The sequence below is a fragment of the Schistocerca serialis genome, chromosome 2 (assembly GCF_023864345.2).
Source record: "Schistocerca serialis cubense isolate TAMUIC-IGC-003099 chromosome 2, iqSchSeri2.2, whole genome shotgun sequence".
In the NCBI taxonomy this organism is placed as follows: Eukaryota; Metazoa; Arthropoda; class Insecta; order Orthoptera; family Acrididae; genus Schistocerca; species Schistocerca serialis.
This window is the reverse complement of record NC_064639.1, coordinates 929589967-929612389: the sequence shown is the minus strand read 5'-3', so window position 1 is coordinate 929612389 and position 22423 is coordinate 929589967. Positions and strand designations below refer to the sequence as shown.

The window sequence follows — 22423 nt, the reverse complement described above, 5'->3', positions numbered from 1 at the left end:
CCACCATATACTATGTAGAAGGTTGCAATACACTAGCAGAAGCTTCCAGAAACATATGTTCTCAGAATTTTAGCAATAAAGCACATTGTAGTGCACAACACCTCTGTTGTAACAGCTGCCGTTGAAGTCTGATCAGCATCTGTTTGTTTCTTTTGTGCTTACTGAACAAACTCGTGATAAAAAGTGTCATACTTCTTTGGATCTTCCCTATTTCCTCTAACAGTCCTCTCTAGTAAGGACTTCAGACTGAGGAGCAATACTGACATAATGGTTGAACAGAGACTTGTGATTTGTGTGGGCTATATTCATGAGGAATATTTCCATGATCTTGGCCTAGCGTTCACCTTTCCTATGATCAGTGTTACACAGTCGTTCCATTCTAAATCATTCTTTTTGCTTACTCGCAGACATTTGATGTATGCATCTGTCGCCAGTTGTAGTTTGGCAATTGTGTAATCACTCAGTAGTGGGTCTTTTTTCCTACTTATGCTACAACTTTCATGTTCGACTTGCACAGATGAAGACTGCTTGCCTGCAATGTCTGGCTTTGAATTGTACTTATGAAGACTAGTCAGCTATGATTTCAATGTCTTTTGATTATACAAACCCTGATAGTTGTGGTGGTGGTGGTGGTGGTGGTGGTGGTCGTTGGGTCCTGCTTGGGGATGGAAAACCTTTATTGCAAATGAAAATTTAGTTTATAACTTTCAGCCAGATTCAGTACGAAAGTCTGATTCAGAATTTCAGCTTTACAAAATTGTAAGTGGAAAGACTATTGCAAAAAAAAAGATATCTCATTGTGAAATCACTGGGGTAGACCATTGTTGCCCAATGTAAAATTAAATTTTCCCCTAGTAACTACATGAATTTCAGTATGACACAACACAAGGGACTTGTAGGAGTCAAACAGTTTGTTGATGAGGTAGTCTCACTCATTCATGCTCGAAAAGTCAGAATAACATCAAAATATTAGACTTCCCAGCTCTCTATGTTACCCTTCTTGTGCTTTTTCAGTGAACAAAAAAATGCTGGAATATCTGGAAAGAATGTCTGGATATCTATCACAAGTTTTCTGAATGTACTATGAAAAATCTCTTCGATTGTCACTCTACTGAGTCAAAATGCTCCAGACGATCTTCTTAATTATGTTATGCTGACATAATCTATTTGTCTTAATGTAGCGAATTTTTGGTATGTTGCTTTGTACATCATCTTATTTATGTCTAGTTTTGTTGTGAAAGTATTGAAAATCATGTGATTTGTAATACTTAAATGTTTACCTTTCATCTGGAAAATACAGACTGAATGATCTGTTGGGCTCCATTTATTTTAATGAATAAATATCTACATTCTCTTAAGTATAACTCTTTCTTTCACTGAATTATTATTCACTTAGTTCTGAAGCAACAATATTTTCCAAGTTTTTGTTTTAGAAACCAAATTGGATATAAGATTAAGAAGTTGGTTATAATAGTGTGTTTCTATGTACAAGATATGTACATCTAAAATAAATTAAAATTTCTTCTTCATTTGTAAGAAATTTTTCACTCCACTGTAAAATTTAGAAAAGCAGATTTATGAGATTTTTTGCAATCATTGATTCAATTTAACTTTAGCTTCATTTACAATGCCATAATAGAACACTCATTCTATAAAGACAAGAAACTTACTGTGTTATACCTGCCATCCCCTGAAAATACTTTCGTGACAAGATGTTGCACCGTTGGCCAACTTGCATTACTTTCAGTGTTTCCTAGTTGCAAACTATTTAATATGGTGTTTACTTTACTGAGTTCTTCACTTCTTACAGTGTCTTAGTACTGAAATTGCCAAGGATACTGCTGATGATTTTTTTATTTTATCAATCTTTCACAATCTTTTCACATTATTTGGCTTGCTGTAAGCCATGTAAGCCTTGTACATACGGTATTTTCATATATGAGATCTGGCTTCGTAAAAGAAAGCAGCAAAATCATCACGTGTTTATAAATCTACATATACGTTTCCCTCACATTTTGCATTGGCTGCCTTGGTGCATTAGTTAGTGACAATAGTGTACCTTGATTTTCCTGTAAGACGCATTTATTGAACCTTCAGGTATGCAAATACTATGTGAAATTCATCTTTTCTTTAAAATTTGAGCAATATTACGCATTTCAACATTACAGTTATTGCTTTTTTTATGCAAATAACATTGGCTTCTGAAAAACTCTGGAAACAGGTGTCATTATACCAAATGTAGATTCAATTACAACTCTGGTATTCCAGGGTAACGATAATGCAAAAGTGGCATCTGCTACAAAAACGTAATCTGCCAGGAACTTTCATATCAGTGCACACTCCGCTGTAGAGTGAAAATTTCATTCTAGGAACATGATGTGTTTCTTCCAGACTTCTTCCAATGAAACATACTGTGAAACAAAAGGCACCGGTTCAGTGGCAAAAGAATCAACAGGAACACCTGTCAATACCAAATGCTGTAGACAGCCAGAAATAGAACATTCTAAAAAACAAATGGATCAGGCTGTCTCAATATTCAAAACAGTATGAGAAACAAAACAACAATAGCCTGGTAAGATAGATTTGTACTGCCAACTAGATCCAAAGAAAATCTAAGAATTTGATGGATGAGAAAGAAAGGACATTGTACATGCAATGGACAATTTCTTATACAAAAAACAAGCACTGAAAAATCAATACATAACAATGCACCAAAGTTCGTGTGACACCCAATATGTCCAGTATGTGCAACAGCCACAGAGCTCTGAGACATAACAGAAAGAGCATTATTAATTAACAATACCAGTGAATGATTTCTTAAATTTTGTTTTGTAATAAAGTATCCTTTGCCAACTAACAAATATTTTTTCACATACCTACAACTTGCACTTTACATTTTCCTAAAATTGGTGGAATTTTATGGTGCTGGAAACATTAACTTTGCGAACTTAAGGCATTATCAGTAAAATCACTTGAGTGGATATTTGAAACAGATAGGTAGGTTTTCAAACTTAATTGTGCCTTTCACACGCACTATTACTCAAAGTAATTTTAAAAGTAGTCATTACCTTAACATTGTCATTCGAGATCTCACATATTGCTTTAGAAACTTCAGTCACCTCAGTGGAAGTGTAGGCCTTCGAAACTGTCTCGTATCTTGGAAGTAATTTGGAGGGAATATTTAAACAATGAAATAATATAACTACCATTAACCAAATGTGTAAAACTGTATAATTAACTCTTGAATGCAAACTGTTTAATGATTGTCGCTGAAATCTTCTGATTAGTAAAAAATTTATGTATTTATATGTATTTCCGTATATGTATAATGATGTGTGTAAAATGTAACAATTACTAACTATTAGAAAGATGAATGTATGTATATGCATAATGTATAATGTAAAAATTGGTAACAACAATTATGAATATGTAAAATGTGTTTTGAGCAACTAATTCCATGGTAAACACGCTGAACAACTAATAAATGAACATATGAAACATATGAAGGAGCAACTCAAAATCTGTTGTTGACATATGACAAAAGTTACCAAACTACCCTAAGGGTTCATGCATCCAATGGCCTAATAATTGACATCCATCATTCCTGCAACAGCAATTGTAAATAAAATCAATTTGGTAGCATTTTAATTATGGTAACTGATAGCTTACACCCAATTTAAAACTTAGTGATTTCGATGTGTGTGAAATTATATAGTCCACTACCTTCTTTTACATGGTTTCTTTCTATATTTTGCAATGACAAAATGAAATTATTCACCTTAATAGCAAGTCTTCTCATAGTTAATGTCTTTACTTACAACAAGTTACACACAATACAAATGATTACTGTATCTAGATTGACAGAAGAAGGACTTTAAAAAACTATCTCATGTGGACTGTATGTACTTAGTTCATGTTCAGCACAAAATTCTAGATTTGCTCGTGCATTGCGTTTTCACATACAGGTAGTCAACCATATTTAAGAAATGCTCAGGGACTGAAAATTTCTCAATTTTCTATTCTAAATGATAATTTTCAATGCTTATAGACATGTGGCTTAAAGAAAGTCTAAAGATGCGACTGGGATCTCTTCAATGTTTTTAAAGCTATCTTTGAACAGACGCAACGCGCAAAGTTGACAAGTACGAATACACGTGTGTACTGTGTAATATGTAAACACTAAACAGTTGTTGAGGACTTGAAGTTGTTTTAGTTGGTGTTGTGTGTTCCGTAGGAGTAAGTGTTGAGAAACAGTATTTACCACGCAACGAAAATGAGTTTCGCGCGTTTCAAAGAAGTGATAGAAGAAGACGATACCGTTATACTTTATGTCAACGTTAACAGCATGCATGCTTTGAAAGTGACACCACAAATAAAAAATAAAAATGGGGCTCTTGTGTCAAATGTTTTCCAAACTGTTTATGGCGCATTAAAAGTAGATTCTCTAATTGGTAAAAAATTTGGAAGCAAAGTTAAATTAACTAAAGGATGGGTATACGTACTTCACCCAACACCGGAATTGTGGACGTTAACTTTACTTCATAGGACACAAATCATATACACACCGGATATTAGTATGATAATTTTTCAGTTGGAGCTAAAGCCGGGAAGTATAGTTATTGAAGCAGGAACTGGAAGTGGCTCGCTCTCTCACGCCTTGATCCGAACAATAAAACCTTCAGGACATTTGTTTACATATGATTTTCATGCTGCTAGAGTCGACGTAGTTCGGGAAGAGTTTAAGGAGCATGGTTTGTCAGAGTATGTATCTGTTGAACACCGTGATGTCTGTGAGGATGGTTTCGGAGCGGCTGTTACAAATCGTGCAGACGCAGTATTCCTTGATTTGCCAAAGCCTTGGGATGCAGTACCTTATGCAGTTGCGGCTTTTAAACAAATCGGCGGCAGATTTGTATCGTTTTCACCGTGTATAGAGCAAGTGCAAAACACGTGCAAGGCTTTAAGTGAGAATGGATTTTTCGAGATAGTAACAATGGAATGTTTGCTTAAAGAACTGAATGTGCAAGTACGCGCCATGCCCATTTTGAATATAGGAACAAAAGAAGCAACCTCACAAAAAACTTACAATACTGCTTCCCCTGGACTTTCAGTGTGTGGTCATTCTGGCTACATTACAGCAGCGACGCTACCACCTCGCCAAGATTGAGTTGTTCACTGGAATCACTGTACTGTAGTGAACGTCATAAGTGCTAACGTTTAAATTTTTCAGGGGAACAGTGGCTGTTTCAACCACAATCAGTGGTAGGAAATGGATTAGTATTTTCTCTCAACAAAATTTTTCTAATGGCTGACAACCCGATCGACTAAAAGTTTTTAAATTGTAAAAACTGTAATAAGTGTTCGAACTTGTTTAGTAATCATTTGGTTTCCAATACTGATACTTATCTAAGCGCAGGAGTACAGTTATGAAATAAGTTAAAAGTCATGAGCATTGTATGAAGTAGTAGAAATATGCAATTGTGAAAGAAATAAAGCAGTGTTTCGTTAACCTATCAGTATAAAGTATACAGACTGAACAGAGTTCAGTAACAAAGTAGATCAAGCTACTGTGAATATGAATAAAAACTTACGCATATAATTGAAAATGCTTTTTCAATTATTATACATTCCCTATTAAAACGATTTCATGGAAACCATTGTTTGTTACAAATAGCCCCATTTTCTTTTACTCTTCTGTTAATATTACTTTTTTCTTTTAAATGTTGTGCAAAGTCTTGAATGAATGTCACGTATCAGTTAATGGGTACTTTTTTACTGTTTGCATATCAAGCTGGTGTATAATTTTGTAGTTGCTCCTGTTGTTCCAACTCATTCATGCATTGATTACTTTGCTGCACCAGTAGGATTGATATGTCAACACTCACATTTTAAGTGGAGGCCACACAGATCATACAGAAATGAGCCCACCCTGCACCCAACCACCATGGAGTGAGAAGTGGTTTGAAGAAAATAAGTGTAGGCAGTAGATATCTTTATTTTGTGCACCTATGGATGCGGATGTAACTCTTGGAGCAAATGAACCTGTAAAGCTTTCATGTATTCCAAAATGAAACTTGAATTATATTGTATGAAGACATGTTCAGTAATGGCACTTCAATAGAAGTGTGTTAAATATGGAGCAAATGTAGCAACAGATCAGTTTGTCACAAGAATATAAATTTCGAAGAAAGACACCATTGCATACAAGTCTAAAGGGTAACATTCAGCAATGGTTACTAGAAATCTACTGCAAACAGTATTGTTTTCTAGCCCAAGTTTCCAAAAAAAAAAAAAAAAAAAAAAAAAAAAAAAAAAAAAAAAAAAAAAAAAAAAAAAAAGGGGGTGTAGGGGGGGGGGTTCACTGAACTTAGGCAGTCCTCCACACCCAATGGGCACGCCATGCAATACAGTCTTGCAAATTTATCTTTGCTTCAAGTTACAACAGCCACTTATGCAATGTAAGTCCCTAATAGATTAGGGCCTAGTTAACAAAGCAGTACCGTGCTGTTACACTGATGACATTGTCATCATGGCAAACATATTAAAAAATTTATGAAGTCATTAAAAAGAAAAAAACAAAGAAAATGAGCAAAAACTGACAATACAGGGTTTTGGGTGGGCATGCTTCTGTTATTAACTTGAAAATTTCAAAACAGTACGGAATTAGGGATCTTCATGAGGGACATAAATGTAACTTTTGAATGCACTACATATATTTAGAAAACAAGAAAGATTGTCATGACACCTTCATCTCACAAACAAACCATCACATTCCAGTCTAACATCACTGTGTGATCAAAAGTATCTGGACACCTGGCCGAAAATGACTTACGGGTTCATGGTGCCCTCCATCGGTAATGCTGGAATTCAGTATGGTATTGGCTCACCATTAGCCTTGATGACAGCTTCCACTCTCACAGGCATACATTCTTCTCGGGAGTGCTGCACTGAGGACAGGTATCAATGTCGGTCTGTGAGGCCTGGCACAAAGCTGGCATTCCAAAACATCCCAAAGGTGTTCTATAGGATTCATGATGTTATTGTCATGTAACCACTCCACCACAGGCCTTGCATTATGAACAGGTGATTGAGCATGTTGAAAGATGCAATCACCATCCCCAAATTGCTCTTCAACTGAGGGCAGCAAGAAGGTGCTTAAAACATCCATGTAGGACTGTGCTGCGATAGTGTCATGCAAAACGACAAGGGGTGCAAGCCCCCTCCATCAAAAACACGACCACACCATAACACCAACGCATCCGAATTTTACTGTTGGCACTACACAAGCTGGCAGATGACATTCACCATACCCATACCTTGACATCGGATCACCACATTGTGTACCATGATTCGTCACTCCACACAACGCTTTTCCACTGTTCAATCGTCCAATGTTTATGCTCCTTATACCAAGCAAAGCGTCGTTTGGCATTTATCGGCGTGATATGTGGCTTATGAGCAGCTGTTCGACCATGGAAGCTAAGTTTTCTCACCTCCCACCCAACTGTCACAGTACTTGCAGTGGATCCTGATGCAGTTTGGAATTCCTGTGTGATGGTCTGGATGGATGTCTGCCTGTAACATATTATGACCCTTTTCAACTGTTGGCGGTCTGTCAGTCAACAGATGAGGGCAGCCTGTCCACTTTTGTGCTGTACATGTCCCTTCATGTTCCCACTTCACTATCACATCAGAAACAGTGGACCTACGGACGTTTAGGAGTGTGGAAATCTCGCATACAAACATATCACACAAGTGACAACCAATCACCTGAGCACGTTCGAAGTCTGTGAGTTCCACGCATCGCCCCATTCTGCTCTCGTGTTGTCTAATGAGTACTGAGGTCACTGATATGGAGTATTTGGTAGTAGGTGGCATCACAATGCACCTAATATGAGAAACGCATGTTTTTGGGGGTGTCCGGATACTTTTGATCACATAGTGCAGGTCTCGGTATATACATCTGCATATACTATCGCCTCAACCTTTGTTTAATAAAAATGGCTTTATTTTGTGACAGATTTGTTGGCTTTGTCAACTCACAACCATTCAAACTTAACCGAGACATACGGCCACACTACGTTTTAGTCACCTCATACTCATCAAAAGAATCTGTAAAGCTCTAAAATAGTATTTCCCTTGAAGGAATTGTAATCGCCACTACATCAATGTAGGTATAGTAGACAACACAACTAATACACCATTCACAAGAACTATGGATACAATATATTAAAAACAAAAACAAAGAACAACTAATGTGTACAAACAGAAACAGATGTCATCTACATAACATGTGACACCATACTTCAAAGAATATACTGATTGTTCACTAAAATGTTCATCAACGTAATTGTGTAGGTTCTTTTTACACAGTCTCTCATGAGTAAAATTGCAGTTTTAATTACAACTTTGGTATTGTCCTCTGCCTCTAGGAAAGACAAAGCAAGCACGCTATGAAATTATTTAAATGATTTCTTTGTGTACCGTGTGATCTATTTACAAGTGTGTACTATATGCTTAGATTAACAATATCCACTGAAGAACTGTTTCTCTGATATCAATTACAATTTTCATGGTGGATATAAGTACTCCACTGTTGTATTTAATCTGTGACAGGTAATGTGTAACGTTTCTTTGTATATTTTATTATTATTATTTTTTAGTAATCCTGTAATAATGTAATACATGAATGGTGCTTTCTGACGTAGGACAAGGTAGTGTGTAACAAAATATAAAATTATATAATTTAATTAAATAACTTTATATATAAAAACAAAGATGAGGTGACTTACCGAACAAAAGCGCTGGCAGGTCGATAGACACACAAACAAACACAAACATACACACAAAATTCAAGCTTTCGCAACAAACTGTTGCCTCATCAGGAAAGAGGGAAGGAGAGGGGAAGACGAAAGGAAGTGGGTTTTAAAGGAGAGGGTAAGGAGTCATTCCAATCCCGGGAGCGGAAAGACTTACCTTAGGGGGAAAAAAGGACAGGTATACACTCGCACACATGCACATATCCATCCACACATACAGACACAAGCAGACCCCCTAAGGTAAGTCTTTCCGCTCCCGGGATTGGAATGACTCCTTACCCTCTCCTTTAAAACCCACGTCCTTTCGTCTTCCCCTCTCCTTCCCTCTTTCCTGATGAGGCAACAGTTTGTTGCGAAAGCTTGAATTTTGTGTGTATGTTTGTGTTTGTTTGTGTGTGTATCGACCTGCCAGCGCTTTTGTTCGGTAAGTCACCTCATCTTTGTTTTTATATATAATTTTTCCCACATGGAATGTTTCCTTCCATTATATTGATATCATTAAATTAAATAACTTTGATTGGTTTAAAAATTATGAAAGAAAGTTGTATATGTAGAAGAGGCCTGGAGATACTGGAAGGTTTCAGATAGATTATATAATGATAAGACAGAGATTTAGAAACCAGGTTTTGAACTGTAAGACATTTCCGGGGACAGATGTGAACTATGACCACAATCTGTTGGTTATGAACTGTAGATTAAAACTGAAGAAACTGCGAAAAGGTGGAAATTTAAGGGGATGGAATCTGGATAAACTGAAAGAACCAGAAGTTTCAGAGAGAACATTAGGAAACGATTGACAAGAATGGGGGAATGAAATACAGTAGAAGAAGAATGGGTAGTTTGAGAAATGAAATAGTAAAGGCAGCAGAGGCTCATGTAGGTAAAAAGACGAGGGCTACTAGAATTACTTGGGTAACAGAAGAGATATTGAACTTAATTGATGAAAGAAGAAAATATAAAAATACAGTAAATGAAGTAGGCAAAAAGGAACACAAATGTCTCAAAAATGAGATCGACAGGAAATGCAAAATAGCTAAGGACAGATGGCTACAGGACAGATGTAAGGATGTAGACTCATATATCGCTAGGGGTAAGATAGATACTGCGTACAGGAAAATTAAAGAGACCTTTGGAGAAAAGAGAACCACTTATATAAATATCAAGAGCTCAGATGGCAAACTGGTTCTAAGCAAAGAAGAGAAAGCAGACAGGTGTAAGGAGTATGTAGAGGGTCTGTACAATGGTGATGTACTGGAGGGCGATATTATGGAAGTGAAAGAGGACATATATGAAAATGCAATGGAAGAAAAATTTGGCAGAGCACGTAAAGACCTAAGTCGAAACAAGGCCCCAGGAGTACACAACGTTCCACTACAACTATTGATAGCCTTGGGAGAGCCAGCCCTGACAAAACTCTACTATCTGGTGAGCTAGATGCATGAGACAGGCAAAATACACTCAGACTTCAAGAAGAATGTAGTAATTCCAATCCCAAATAAATCAGGTGTTGACAGGTGTGAAAATTAACGAACTATCAGTCTAGTAAGTTACGACTGCAAAATACTAACACGAATTCTTTACAGACAAGTGGAAAAACTGGTGGAAGCCAACCTTGGGGAGGATCAGTTTGGATTCCATAGAAATGTTGGAACACTTGAGGCAATACTGGCCCTACACCTTATGTTAGAAGATATATTAAGGAAAGACAAACCTACATTTCTAGCATTTACTGACTTAGAGAAGGCTTTTGACAATGTTGACTGGAATACTCTCTTTAAAATTCTGAAGATGGCAGGGGTCAAATTCAGGGAGTGAAAGGCTATTTATAATTTGTACAGAAACCAGATGGCAGTTATTAGAATTGAGGGGCATGAAATGGAAGCAGTGGTTGGGAAAGGAGTTATTCAATCTGTATATTGAGCTAGCAGTAAAGGCAACAAAAGAAATATTTGGAGTAGGAATTAATATCCATGGAGAAGAAATAAAAACTTTGAGGTTCGCCAACGACATTGTAATTCTGTCAAAGACAGCAAAGGACCTGCAAGAGCACTTGAACAGAATGGACAGTGTCTTGAAAGGAGGATATAAGATGAACATCGACAAAAGCAAAACAATGGTAATGGAATGTAGTCAGATTAAATCAAGTGATGCCGAGGGAATTAGATTAGAAAATGAGACACTTAAAGTAGTAGATGAGTTATGCTATTTGGGGAGCAAAATAACTGATTATGGTCAAAGTAGAGAGGATATAAAATGTAGACTGGTAATGGCAAGGAAAGTGTTTCTGAAGAAGAGAAAGTTATTAACATTGAGAATAGATTTCAATGTCAGAAAGTATTTTCTGAAAGTATTTGTATAGAGTTAGCCATGTGTGGAAGTGAATCATGGACGATAACTAGTTTAGACAAGAAAAGAATAGAAGCTTTCGAAATGTGGTGCTACAGAAGAATGCTGGAGATCAAATGGGTAGATCATGTAAGTAATGACGTGGTACTGTATAGAATTGGGGAGAAGAGGAATTTGTGGCACAACTTGACTAGAAGAAGGGATCAGTTGGTAGGACATGTTCTGAGGTATCAAGGGATCACCAATTTAATATTGGAAGGCAGCATGGAGGGTAAAAATTGTAGAGGAAGACCAAGGGATGAATACACTTAGCAGATACAGAAGGATGTAGGTTGTAATAGTTACTTGGAGATGAAGGAGCTTGCACAGGATAGAGTAGCATGATGGGCTGCATCAAACCCTGGACTGAAAACCACAACGATAACAACAACAATTTAAATTTTCATTAATTACACCATTTTTACGTTAAATGTGAATTAAGTTATAAAATACAGAACATTATACTGTACAAGTGGAAAGAAAATATATTCTAAAAGCAGAAACAGCATATACTGTACAGGTAGCTTGATACCTGTATTACAGTAACATTTGCACATCAGTTCATGGAGGTATTTACAGGCTAGTAACAGTACTGTCATACATCACTAAAGTACAGACACAGATATTGTTTGCACATCCTGAAGGAATTTGTGCAAGCTATAGAAGCAATAAAGAGTTACGTGTATCTTAACAGTAGTCTTGAGCTTTGGTATTTCATGTATTGATTCAGTTTCTGGGGGAAAGCTTATTGTAAATAACTTTCCCATAATTCAGGGCTCCATTTTTACTTAGATTGATGTTTATTGGCTCTGTATGAAAGTTTACTTTTTGCGTAGTGTTATGAGAATGAACATTTTCTTCATAAACATGGAAGTTAGAGGATTTCCAGCTTTTAAAATAGTGGTCTACAGATTTTGTTCCATTTAATGCCGTCCATTATTCTTATAGTTCTCTTCTGTAGCTTAAAGAGCTTTTGGCAGAGAGAAGAACTACCGCAAAAAATAATTCCGTATTTCATTTTTGTGTGTATATACAACCAAAGTATACTTTTTCAAACAATCTTTCTCTTAGTGTCCTAATATTCTCATTAATTAACATGTAGTGCTTAATTTCTTATAGACTTTTCAGTATGTGTCCCCCATTTAAGATTATTTTTGCGCCATAAATCCAAGAACTTTATGTTGTCTACACTGTGAAGGTCCTCATGACTTGTCTGAATCTGACCAGTTGTCTCACTTTTTTCCACATTAAGGAAATGTATATTATTACCAACTTACTGTGATTCAACCAGTTTCCAGTTTTGTTCAGTGTGTCTGCTGAAGACTTCTGAAGGATTTCCATTTCTTTCCCACTAAGTAGCACACAAGTATTGTCAGCACACCGAATGGAGGGTTCATAGAATGTGTTCTGGTCATTCACTGATAATAGAAACAGGAGATGTCTTACCGATCCTATGAATGTGTCTTGATTTTTCTTATGTCTTGTTTCCTTCATTTATCAAAATGTCAGAACTGCCTCATGGTGCCCTTACCTTTCCGAAAAACGATTTTCATCTGAAAAATCCTTGATTTTCTTTTCCATCTTCTGTATATTTTTCTTCTCAGCATCTTGGAGGCATGAGTGTTGGAAAAATGTGAACAAAACATTTTTTCCATTGTTTATGGTTGTTCTTAGAACACTCTGTGCTGGGTGCATTAGACCTCTGTGAAATGATATTCTATGGTTGCTGATCAGTAGTGAGATCATGTGTGTAGCCTGTATGTAAAATTTATTCATTTGTTAATAAAACGTAAGTTTTATTTTGTCCCTAAACAGTTTTTCCTTGTCATTTCACTGTGCTAACCAGAGAATCCAACATGAACCATTAACCTGTTTGTGCGATAGTTTCTGCACTTATCTGCCCTGGCTGTTTTCAGGATTATGTGGATGATTTTTCTGAAGATCTGATGCTATATTCCATGCTGATAGATTCTACACACAACTTCAGTTGTCAGTTGGTTGTTACTTACCCCAATGATTTCAGTAATCCCAAAGGAATGTTATCCATGCCTTTTGCCATAGTTGATGACAAGTCTTCCAAAGCTCTCCAGCAATCTCCTCTCTCCTCTGTGCTTAACTGAAGAATTCCAATTGCGCTCTTAATGCTACCATCCCTGCTTTTAATTTCACCAAATATTGTTTTGACTTTTTTATATGTTACATCAGTCCTTCTGACAGACCTTTTTTTTAATTTATTTTTCAGTTTCTTCACATTTTTCCTGCCCCCCTCCCCCCATTTTGCCTTATCTTCCCTGAACTTCCTATTTATTTCATTTCTGATTAACTTATGTGTCTGTATTTTCGAATTTCCATGAACATTTTAGTATGTATTCCTTTTGTTGGCCAGTTGAAGTAAAACCCCTGCCTCACAGGCCTAGTACATTTACCACACCCACAGAAACTCACTCCTAGTGCCATCCAAAACCAAAACAGACCTGAAAAACAGTCATGAACCTGTCTTCAAAACCCTCAGTCCCACAGAAGTATCAGTCCTCTCGAAGTGTCTTACCTTTTGCCCCACTCCCAAATGAAATCATGTTGGAGTTGTTAAAGACATTCTCACTTTTTCGCCATCAGTCCTAACAGTCAGACTCAACACAAAGGTGGTATTCAGCCCTGCCTGATTCAGTTCACTATCCTCTCCAACCATGATCTGCCCTCAGGTCATCCCCTGGTAATATAACAGAATTTCTTAACCTCAAACTTTGCCTCACAGTCGATCCCCAAATCCCTCATAATGGAAGCTAACAGTACATCTGTAGAAAGAACCCAAATCCCCCAACTAAAATCTGATTCTGACCTTATAATCCTATTTGCTGACATAGGCTCCACCACTGTGTTTCTTAACCATAGGGTTTACCTGGCGAAAGGACACCACTAGCTGTCAGATTCATCTGCCTGCAAACCCTACCACAGTGATCCCATTCCAGAAATCTAATAGAATCTCCTGTCTCTCTTCAAATCCTCCCCTTCGTCTGTCTCTCTCCTCACCCCTACCACTACCCAAACTCCTAACTTCTACATGCTTCTTAAAGTCCATAAACCAAATCACCCCGAATGCCCCATTATGGCTGGTTATTGTGTCCCCACTGAGAGAATTTCTACTTTCATGGACCAACACCTTCAGCCTATTACCTGTAACCTACCCTCTTACACAAGGTGTCCCATTTATCTTGACCACCCTAAATAACTGTTTGTCCAGATGCAAATTAAAAAATGTTTCAAGAAAATGTTCTTTAGCCATCAGGGTACATCAATCAGCATGACTGTGTTCATTGTAGCTTTGTTTTGTACAAAGATGTGAACAGCAGTATGACTTTTTTAAATGGCTCTTTGTATTTTTTATTCAGTAATTCATTTGCTCTCCTAAAGACCTATTCAAAAATGCATCACGGTGTACCATTTGCTGAAACGCAACATTATTAATTACGTAACACAACATTGACTTTGAACCCGGGATCACAAACTCGTCCACTTGCTGGAGTTGTCAGAAAACAAATGAAAAACGTAACACAAAATTGACTTTGACTCTCCTGTACCATTGCCCAGGAATAGAACATTCAAAGGTCTCAAAATGGTGACCCTGAACACCGATACACTGTTGCACTCATTGAATGAAAGAATTATTTACTGCTTCCAGTGTTGCCTGCTGAAGAGAATTACAAGCAAGCATGATACGTTCCTGCATGTCCTCTGGAGTTGTTGGAATGTCTCAATAGATAATGTCTTTAATGCATCCCCAAAGAAAAAAGTCCAGAGGATTTAAATCAGGAGACCTAGCAGGCCAAGTAACTGTTCCTCCTCGACCAATCCATATGGCAGGATACCTTTGGTTCAGAACACGACATGCACGCAAGGCAGTATGTGCTGGACATCCATTGTGTTGATACCACTTAAGCATTCTGGTTCTTAGTGGCACTTCATCCAGAAGAAGAGGAAGAATTCGTGTGAGGAAGTTGGCATATCCTGCGCCATTTAGAATACCACTGATGACGTAAGAGCTAGTAATTGTAGTACTAAGCATCCCACACCAGATGTTAATTCTCCATTAACGCTGATGTTCCACCTGTCTAAGCCATCGTGGGTTGTCGTTGGACCAATAATGCGTGTTCCTTGTATTTACCTGTCCTTTGTTTGAGAAGGAACATTCATCAGTAAATAGAACATCGGAGAAGTAGTTCGGGTTGGCGAGGCTTTGCTGCTGTGCTCACTGACAGAACTGTACACGATTCTGCAAATCATTCCCGTGCAGTTCTTGATATAGGTGTAAAAAGGTAAGGATGGAACCGGTGATGTGTAAGAATACGATGTACACTGGTTTTAGGAATGTCAGTCTCGTGTTCAAGCTGTTATGTGCTCACATGTGGATTCATAGAAATGGAAGCGAGAACAGTAACTTCGGCAGCTTCATCTGTGCGAGTGCTACGACGAATGCGTTGTCATGGTTTGAAACTTCCCATTTCCTGAAGCGTTGCAACAAAACGAGAAAACATCCGTCGGGAAGTTGGGTACTTGTCAGGACATCACTCTCTGTACAGTCCTGCTGCCTATGTAGCATTTTGCCTACCGTCAACAACAACAGTAAAAGAAATGTTATGTTGATGCAGTTTGTAGGAAGGACAGCCTTTACTGTATGTCTACTCTACACAACAATATTTAAAAGGACTAAACTACTGTACTAAATGTATCCGTACATAAGAAAACAGAATTGCAATTACTGTTCTGATAACTTACATTCCCATAGATGAGTAGCATTTCTACCTTCTCTTCGTTGGTGTACATTCTATTCACACAACTCTTCAACTGACGATGGTTGATGGAATGACGGTTGTGCATTCTACTTATTTTTACATTTGTCCTCTGTTAACATCAGCATGTGGATGTGTTACATTACCCCGAGTACCTGCACTAAGCACTGGGAGTGTCAGTGTTGTGTTGTGTAATTAATAACATTGTGTTTCAGTGAATGGTACACTGTGATACATTTTTGAATAGGTCTTTAGGAGAGGAAATGAATTACTGAATAAAAAATACAGGGTGTCATTTAAAAAAGTCGTACAGCTGTTCATATCTTTGTAGAAACAAAGCTACAATGAAGGCAATCATGCTGATTGATGTCCCCCTGACGACTAAAGAACATTTGCTTGAAACATTTTGTAATTTGCACCTGGACAAACAGTTATTTAGGGTGGTCGAGACAAATGGGACAACCTGTATAAAAGACACTAACCATTTCGTCCACTGACTCTCCACAGTTCCTGTTCCTTTACCACGCAGCACCCTGCCCGTTACTGTTTGTACAACCTCTCTCTACACTAATATCCAGAATGCCCATTGCCTTGCTGCTATTGTGCACTACCTTTCCAAATGACCAGGTGACTCCAAACCCACAGCATCCTTCCTGGTCATAGTGACCAAGCATATCCTCACCCACAGCTACTTTACCTTTAAAGACATCACCTATGAACAGTTCTGTCGTACAGCAATGGGCATGTGCATGGCTCCATCCTAAGCCAACCTATTCATGGTCAATCTAGAGGAATCCTTCCTAATCACACAGAATCCGAAACACCTCACCTAGTTCAGATTCGTTGATGAGTCTTACCAGTAGATCAGGTTTCACTAGGCATGACCTGCACCTCAATAGGTTTGGAAAGGGGAGGCTGGCAAAGCTTCTAGGTGACTGTGTAGTGGATGGTGGTTGGATCACTTATGGAAAAATTCCTGTAGTAGTTGGTGTTAGAGCTGCACCTTTTTTAGAGTCAAGTCAGCTGATAGATAAACCTGCTTAAAGGAAGTACCCCTAACTAAGGGCTCACCTTCAGAGGATTTCATCAAAATATTAGAGGTATTAGAGATAAATTTAGTGAACTGTTTATAGATGTTGACTCTGAAATTATTAGTATATCAGAGCACCACTTAAATAATTTGACAATTCAGAGGCCTCCCTTACCAGGATATAGATTAGCTGGCTGTTTTTCAAGTAGTTCCTTGCAGAGTGGGTGAGTGGCCTCATACGTAAAGAACAGTATTCCATTTGAGTCCATAGACATATCACGGCACTGCACTGAACAGATATTTGAATGTTGTGCAGGGGCAGTTGAATTTAGTGAAACTAAACTTCTAATTGTTGTTGTTTATAGGTCCCCTAACTCTGACTTCAGAGCATTTCTGCTCAAGGAGGAGAGGGTTCCTGATTCACTTTATAGGAAGTACCAAAAATTAGTTGTATGTGGTGACTTCAATATAAATTTTGTGTATGATGGTGCAAGCAAAAGGATGTTGGTAGATCTCCTAAGTTCATATGATCTGATGCAGACTCTGTTTTTTTTCCAACTAGGGTGCAGGTGAACAATAGCATAGCTGTAGACAATATTTTTAGTCATTATTCATTACTAGATGGGCATTCTTTTAGTAAAAGGGTGAATGGCCTTTGAGACCATGATGCACAAATATTAACACTAAAAGGCTTTTTTATTCTAACAAATGTCACATATAATTACAAACTATGTAGGAAAGTTAATCCAACAGCAATGGAGAGTTTTTAAAACCTCGTCAAGGAACAAGAGTGGTGGGATGTTTATAGTGCCGATAACATAGATGATAAATATAATGCTTTCCTTAACACATTTCTCATGCTCTTTGAGAGTTGCTTTCCATTAGAACGTTCTGAATGGGATACTAGCAGTAAAAGGCAGCCTGGGTGGCGACTAAGTGGGATAAGGATATCATGTAGAACAAAGTGGGAATTATGTCAAAATGTTAGAAGTAGTCACAATAAAGCAACAGTAGCCCATTACAAACAGTACTGTAAGATGCTTAAAAATGTTATTAGGAAGGCAAAGAGTATGTGGTATCCAAATAGAATAGCTAATTCATAGGATGAAATTAAAACCAAATGGTCAGTTGTGAAGGAAGTGTCTGGTCAGCAGCACAAAGTCAACGATATAAAGTCAATTTGTAGGAAAAATATTTCTGTTACTGATCAATCAATTATATGTACAGTATTTAACAATCATTTTCTGAGCATTGCTGGTGAATTAAATAAAAATTTAGATTCTACAGGGAATCATATAACTCATTTGCCAAATGCCTTTCCGAGATTGATATCTGACATACTCCTCTGCGATACAGACAAGGGGGAGATTGAGTCAGTAATTAAATCACTGAAGACTAAGGATTCTCATGGATATGGTGGAGCACGTAGCAGGATATTAAAATACTGTGCTGCACATGGTAACCCTGTATTTAGCCATATTTATAATTTTTCCTTTAGGAATAGTCAGTTTCCTGAATAATTAAAGTACTCAAGAGTAAAGCTGCTTTACAAAAAGTGAGAAAGGGATAATGTAGACAATTTTAGACCTACTTCTAAGCCATTAGTGTTTGCTAAAGTTATTGAAAAGGCTGTGTATATAAGGATAATTGATCATTTTGTATGTTAAAATTTGCTATCAAATCTACAGTTCAGCTTTAGAAGTCATTTAACAACTGAAAATGCTGCATTCTCTTTCCTCTGTTAGGTACTGGATTGGTTAAACAAAAGGTTCCGAATGCTAGGCATGTTTTTTGATTTAACTAAGGTGTTTGATTGTGTTGATAAGAAATATTGCTTCCAGAAGTTGGACCATTACAGAATACGGGGATTAGCTCACAACTGGTTCACCTCTTACTTTAGCAACAGGCAGCAAAAGGTCATTATTCACAGTGTTGAGAATGGCTGTGATGTGGGGTCTGAGTGGGGTACGGTCAAGTGGGGGGTGACCCAGGGATCATTGTTGGGGCCACTCCCATTCCTTATTTATATAAATGATATTCCCTCTAGTATTATGCGTAACTCTAAAATATTTCTGTTTGCTGATGACAGTAGCTCGGTAGTAAAGGCTGTAGAGTGCAACATTGGCTCAGTTTCAAATAGTGCAGCTCATGACATAAATTAATGTTAAATCACAGTAAGACTCCGTTTTCACAGTTTCTAACACACAATTCTACAAAACTTGACGTTTTAATTTCACAGAATGGGCATATTATTAGTGAAACTGAACTCTTCAAATTTCTAGGTAGTAAACTGTCGTGGAAAGCCCACGTTCGGGATCTTGTTCAAAGACTTACTGCTGCCATTTTTATTATTTAAATGGTATCTGAATTGAGTGAGTGTTCGACACGAAAATTATTCTACGTTGATTATTTTCATTTGCTTATGACATATGGTATTATATTTTAGGGTAACTCTTCCCATTCTAAAAGGATATTTTTGGCTCAGAAACAGGCGGTTTGGGCAATAAATGGTGTAAGTTCACGAACCTCTTGTTGACCCCTGTTCATGAGTGTAGGTATTTTGACATTGGCTTCTCAATATATATATTCCTTACTGTCATTTCTTGTTAACAATGTTAGCTTATTCACAAGAATAAGCAGCTTTCACTCAGTTAATACTCGACAGAAATCAAACCTGCATTTGGATCGGACTTCCTTAACTCTTGTGCAGAAAGGTGTGCAGTATGCTGTTGCATCAATTTTCAATAAGCTACCACTAGAATTCAAAAATCTTAGCAGTAATCCACGTACTTTCAAATCAAAACTGAAGAGTTTACTCAAGGGTCACTCCTTCTATTCTGTCGAGGAGTTCCTTGAAAAATTAAGCTGATTCTTGGTGTATTGTTGACTGCATTTACTTAAACTTATGGTTTGACTTTTTTCGGGTTCATAAACATTTTATTTTTATCTGTTATTACTTTTATGTTGTAATTTCATGTACTGACACATTCCATGACCTTGGGGATTTACTCCTCAATTTGGTCTTATGGAACTTGATGTGTAAATAAATAAAGTAAAAAAAGATCTTGTTTGAGGGTGAGGGTACCCTATCCAAATTCCTCCAGAACCTCAACACCTTCTTTCCGAAGTATATCAAAGATCTCAATGAGGTGTCCACAGACCTAAATTACCTCCCCAACCTTGTACAAAAACAGATCTCCCTTGCCTTGTCTGTCCAATCACTTACCACCTTCCACACTCCAACCATGTGTGTGAATTGTGCTTGTGTGAATGTGTGTGTGTTTTCTACTGTAGAAGAAGGCCTCTTGGCTGAAAGCTAAAATGTTTAGCTGTTTTTGCCTGTCTGTGACTCATAATCTCCTCTATATGGTGAGTAGCAACCCATCTTTCTCTTAATATTCAAATACTTCTGTTACCCAAGGTTTCTTTTCTTCACAACTTCTGTGATTGCCCTTTTTAGATATGTTCATTCCTCTTCAACCGAATTGCCTAATCTGGTATTCAGTATCGTAGTATTTGTTGCCTCGGAGGAATTCAAACACTTCTCATCATTCTTCAGTACTTCAGTATCCCACTTCTTTGTGCATTGATCCTTCTGGACTAATCTCTTAAACTTTAGTCTACTTTCTGTCATTACTATATTGTGATCCAGTCTATATCTTTTCCTGTGTACACCTTACAATCCAATATCTTATTTTGGAATTGGCCCACAACAGGAAATAAATACCTGGCCTGGCAGCTGGATCGGCAGTAGCAGCTTACTGTTGACCATCTATAAGCTCATCTTCAAATACAACAGTTGATTTGCTTTCTGGAACTGCAATTTCAATTGGAACTCTGTATGTATTGTTGTTATGACAACAATGGCTGAATTTCGATTGTAACTCCATATATATTGTTTTTATGACTATTTTGGCTTTGAACATTGGTACTGATTTGATCTCACATTACCTGCAGTTTTAATGTTCAAATTGAATATTGATGACATATGAAGTGAAATTACTTTCCATAAGTATGCAGTTATCAATAATGATGTACTATCTGGAAAAAAGTCATGCAAATTTCTGTTCAGATCTTGAGGAGACTTCAAAGTGTTGCAGAGATTGGCAGCTTACTTTAAATATTCAGGAATATAAAATTGTGTACTTCACAAAATGCAGAAATGTAGTATCCTATAACTAAAATATCAATAAGTTGCAGCTGGAATCAGTAAAGTCATAAAAATCATAGGTATTACAATTTGTAGGGAAATGAGATCACATAGGCTCGATCTGTCTCTTCCACAAGGTTGGCTTCTACCAGTTTTTCCATTATTCCGTAAAGAATTCATGTTAGTAATTTGTAACATGACTTATTGAACTGACAGATCAGTAATTTTCACAACTGTCAGCAACTGTGTTCTTTGGAATTGGAATTACTACATTCTTCTTGAAGTCTGATGGTATTTCACCTGTCTCATACATCTTGCATACCAGATGAAAGAGTTTTGTCATGGCTGGCTCTCCAAAGTCTATTGAATTAATTCAGGTTATTCTGAGGGAATCAGGATAGGAATAGATACGCTTAAAACAGTAGAGGAATTTTGCTCTTTGTGCAGAAAAATAACTGATGAGAGCTGAAGTATAGAGGATATAAAATGTAGACTGGCAGTGGCAAGAAAAGCGTTTCTTAAGAATAGAAGTTAAGTCTTTTCTGGAGGTATTTGTCTGGAATGTAGCCATGTATGGAAGTGAAACATGGATGATAAACAGTTTAGAGAAAAAGAGAATAAAAGCTTTTGAAATGTGGAGCTATAGATGACTGCTGAAGATTAGATGGGTCAACCATGTAACTAATGAGGAAGCACTGAATAGAATTGGGGAGACAAGAAATTTGTGGCATAACTTGACCAAAAGAAGGGGTTGGTGGATAGGACACATTCTGAGACATCAAGGGATCACCAATTTAGTATTGGAGGGAGAGCTGTGTCAAACCAGCCTTCAGACTGAAGACCCAACAACAATAGCCTCAGTCATCTGTAAAGCAGGTGGCAGAGTTTGAGTCATTTTTAGGATATAGGGAAAATGCATTCAGTATTACAAAACAACTCGTATAAGCAATCCTAGACTATTACTCAAGTGTATGGAACTCATACTAATACGGCTAACAAGGGTCCATGGAAGTGTGTCCCAAAAGTACTGAAAAACCTAAATACAAAGTTTTAAGAGCTGTATTAACTGAGAAATGAAGGAATATACTACAGCCTCTTAGGTATTATGTAGACAACATTAAACTAATTGCAATACTAGAAATAGGTGTGACTCACAAAAATTTAAATTCACTTACTTTGGTTCAGAAAGGTGTACATTATTCAGCAATATACGTTTTCAATAACATTCCAGCAGCCCTATAAAGTTTAACTA

General features: G+C 37.2%; 1 protein-coding gene across 1 annotated transcript; it reads left to right on the top strand.

Annotated features, from left to right (window-relative positions):
* The first annotated feature begins 4124 nt into the window (after positions 1-4124).
* On the top strand, positions 4125-5615 carry LOC126458305 (tRNA (adenine(58)-N(1))-methyltransferase catalytic subunit TRMT61A-like). The gene has a single exon (XM_050095251.1). The coding sequence runs from the start codon at positions 4274-4276 to the stop codon at positions 5165-5167; it is 894 nt and encodes a 297-aa protein (XP_049951208.1). The 5' UTR covers positions 4125-4273; the 3' UTR covers positions 5168-5615.
* Positions 5616-22423: the final 16808 nt, after the last annotated feature.

Bases quoted from the DNA above. Each gene is read 5' to 3' on its own strand.
- LOC126458305 (XM_050095251.1), top strand. From the start codon at position 4,274: ATGAGTTTCGCGCGTTTCAAAGAAGTGATAGAAGAAGACGATACCGTT.